Below are 3,297 nucleotides of genomic sequence, written 5' to 3'. Positions count from 1 at the left end.
TCCTCCTCACCATCATACCCACCATCATCACCCCCATCCTCACCGTTATCACCATCCTCCTCCTCACCATCCTATTCATCATGACCCTCATCCTCACCCCCACCCTCACCATCATATTCACCACGATCATCATCTTCACCCTCATCCTCACCATCATCATCACCACCATCCACACCATCATATTCACCATGGCCCTCGTCACCAGGCATGACACCTGTGGTATTCCTAAATCCATCTTGTGATTCTCTCTCCAGGGTTCTCCTAGTCCCCCAGAAACCACCATTCACATCTTTTTATTTAGGTTTTTTTTTTTTGGGGGGGGGGTTAAGTGGCAAGAATGACCTGTTGGGGACAAGCCCTCCATGTCTGAGTCACACATCTCCCCTCAGGGGCCTCTCCTCCTGGGTGGTGGTGATTGGTGAGAACGTGCTGGAGGCCCAGGCCACCTCTGCCAGTTTCTTCACAGCCTCACCCAGCTGTCCCAGACCCTGGGTGGCCTCCACCAGCTGGGTCAGCCCCAGCCGCAGGGCCTGGTGCTCTTGCTGGTCCCGTTCCAGGGCCTGGGTCAGCCTCTGCAGCTGGGCACCCACGTCCCTCACCGCAGCCACCAGCTCCACCAGAGCAGGCGGCTCACAAGCCATGACTCTCACGGGTGGAGCTGAGGCCGCGCATGGGCCAAGAGGCCCAGGGCTGGGACCAGCAGTGGGTCCTAAAGAGAGGTGGTCAGGGGGAGGTTGATCCAAGGGCTGGGCCATGGGGAAGAGGGGGAGGTCAGAGGTTGAGAGTGGGGTCTGTGTAGGTGGAGGGGTTAGTTTGGGGCTCTGGCTTCTGGGTGGTTGGAAGTCCTCAGTGGACAGTGGGTCCATGCTTGGCGCTGCAGAAGGCTTAGGGGGGTTGGACTGTGAGGATGGAGAAGGCTCTAGCCTTTGCCTCTGGGATATGGAGGGGTGAAGAGCCCCCCCAGAGGTCAACTGGGGGAACAGGCTGGTCTTTACCATCAGTGCTGGTGTGGGAGAGGGCAGCTCTGTGCCCAAGGGGGTTGGAAGGAACTTAGTAGTGATCACAGGGGTTGTGGGGGAGCCAGCAGTGGTGGTGGTAGGAGGGCTGGTGGGGGGGCCAGCAGTGGTGGTGGGAGGAGGGGTGGTGGGGGGGCCAGCAGTGGTGGTGAGATGAGGGGTGGTGGTGGGAGTAGGGGTGGTGGTGGGAAGAGGGGAAGTGGGGGGGCCAGCACTGGTGGTGAGATGAGGGGTGGTGGTGGGAGGAGGGGTGGTGGTGGGGCCAGCACTGGTGGTGAGATGAGGGGTGGTGGTGGGAGGAGGGGTGGTGGGGGGAAGAGGGGAAGTGGGGGGATCAGCAGTGGTGGTGGGAGGCGGGGTGGTGGTGGGAAAAGGGGTTGTGGGAGGAGAAGGGGTTGTGGGAGGAGAAGGGGTGGTGGTGGGCCCAGCAGTGGTAGGGGGGGGCCCAGCAGTGGTGGTGGGAGGAGGGGTGGTGGTGGGGTGAGAGGTTATGGTAGGGCCTAGGGTTGTGGTGGAGTGAGTGGTGGGGAGGTGAAGGGTGGTGGTGGGGTGAGGGCTTATGGAGGGGTCCCGGGACCCAGAAGGTTCTGAAGTTGTGTCCGAGTCTGGGGTTGTGTCAGATTCTGGAGTGGGCTCTGAGGTAGGGGAAAGGCTGGTCACCTCGGCAGGCGCGGACGGGTCAGAGGCCAGCTCTTTGGGCAGGGTGGGTGGTGGGGTGGGTGAGAGCGCCGGGGTCAGGTCTGAACCCACAGTGGGGCCGGGCGTGGGCAGAGCAAGGTCAGGACTTGCGGAGGCGCGCTCAGGGTTCGTCCAGGAGGCCGGGTCAGGAGCCAGTGAGGTGGCAGGAGGGTGGGAGGTGACCTCCCGCCCTGAAGCTGATGGCGCAGAGGTCACCTGGGGGGTGGAGTCGGAGGTCAGCGGTTGTCCCGGGGAGGTGGCGGGAGCCGGGGAAGGGGTCGGGGGGACCGTCTTGGCCGCAGTGGGGTGCAGTCGGCGCTCGAGCCACGGCTTCCTGCCGGAACCTGCAGAAGGAGAACAGACGGACCGACAACCCGAGGTCAGCCCGCCCCGCCCACCTGCGTCCGCCCCGCCTACCCACGCCAGCAGGCTTAGAGACGCAGGGGGAGGGACCGACCAATGGGAAGGCGCAGGGCCTCGTGACGTCATGAGTCGCCGGCAGACTTCACGCGGCCCTAGTGCCCCCACCTCCCCGTGTCCTCCGTGTCTCCAGGCGCCACCTGGCGTCCTAGGCTACGAGTAGCTGTTGGCCGCGGTGGGGACTGCGTGGGCGGTTCTTGGGTAAGAACTGGGTCACCTGTGCGGAGTGGGGAATCCATCTCCACCCCAGCACATGCACCCCTTGTCCCCTCGTCCCAGCCACACCTCTCACCTGTGTCCCCATGGGCTCTTGGGGTTGGGAAGGGGTGGCCTGGGCTCCTGCTGGTGCCAGTGGTGAGAGTGAGTCCAGGTAGGCCTGCGGTGGGGGTCGCTGGGGTCAGCTCCCCTCTAGAAGTTGCGCGCCACGTCCAGGACGTGTCGAAATCATCCTTGTCACCTTGAGAGAGGCGGGGATGAGGTCTGAGGGTGGACCTTCCTGCTCGCACTGGGCCCCGCCCCAGTAGTGGACCTCCGTCCCAGCCTCCCCGCCACCTCTCCCAGCCTTGGCTGCCCAGTGGAGGCGCTCTTGGGTACCAAGACAGAAACTGAGACTGAGCTAGCTTAGAAATAAGGACACCTGAAAAAAATAGTAATAAGGACACCTATTAGTTCAGTTCCCTGAGGCCCCCATCCTTACTCATTTTTTTTTTGGCCAGGAAAAAAAACAACGTATTATCTTAATATGCAATATCCTATATTGACATGTAATATGAACATCGTATGTTGGTGTGACGGCTGCTGAGACTGACGCGATAGGCAAGAATATGAGCCCATAGGGAAGGTGCTGGGCATGGGTGCCGTTGGGAGTTGAGTTCAGGGCGACCTCACGTGAGCAGAACTGCCCACAGGGGTTTCTAGCTGAACTCTTTACGGGAGCAGACCACCAAGTCCTTCCATTGCACGTCACCGACTTTTTGTTTGCAACCGAGCACTTCACTGTTGCATCACCAGTCTCCTTCATAACGTTTGTTATGAATTAACTGCTTGAAAAATGTGTGCTCGTCATCCTACGATGCACTCGACATTAACAAATGGTTCCAACGGTAGAACAAAATTTTAATTTCAAAATGCTATAAGCGACACGGGAGCTCTGGTAGCATAGTGCCTAAGGCACTTGACTGCT

General features: G+C 60.4%; 1 protein-coding gene across 1 annotated transcript in view; it reads right to left on the bottom strand.

The window, feature by feature from the left end:
- Window positions 1–371: 371 nt before the first annotated feature.
- Window positions 372–3,297, bottom strand: part of SSC5D (scavenger receptor cysteine rich family member with 5 domains) — a 35,125-nt gene continuing 32,199 nt past the window's right edge. Inside the window, exons 14-15 of the mRNA XM_007957300.1 lie at window positions 2,407–2,571; window positions 372–2,038 (exon numbers count right to left, since the gene is read on the bottom strand). Of these exons, the coding sequence (XP_007955491.1) occupies window positions 372–2,038; window positions 2,407–2,571 (1,832 nt within the window). The remainder of the gene's footprint in view (window positions 2,039–2,406; window positions 2,572–3,297) is intronic.

The sequence above is a fragment of the Orycteropus afer genome, unplaced genomic scaffold, assembly GCF_000298275.1.
Source record: "Orycteropus afer afer isolate SDZICR_OR568_19922 unplaced genomic scaffold, OryAfe1.0 scaffold00726, whole genome shotgun sequence".
Taxonomy (NCBI): domain Eukaryota; kingdom Metazoa; phylum Chordata; class Mammalia; order Tubulidentata; family Orycteropodidae; genus Orycteropus; species Orycteropus afer.
The sequence above is the reverse complement of the archived record's forward strand: the minus strand, read 5'-3'. Positions and strand labels throughout refer to the sequence as shown.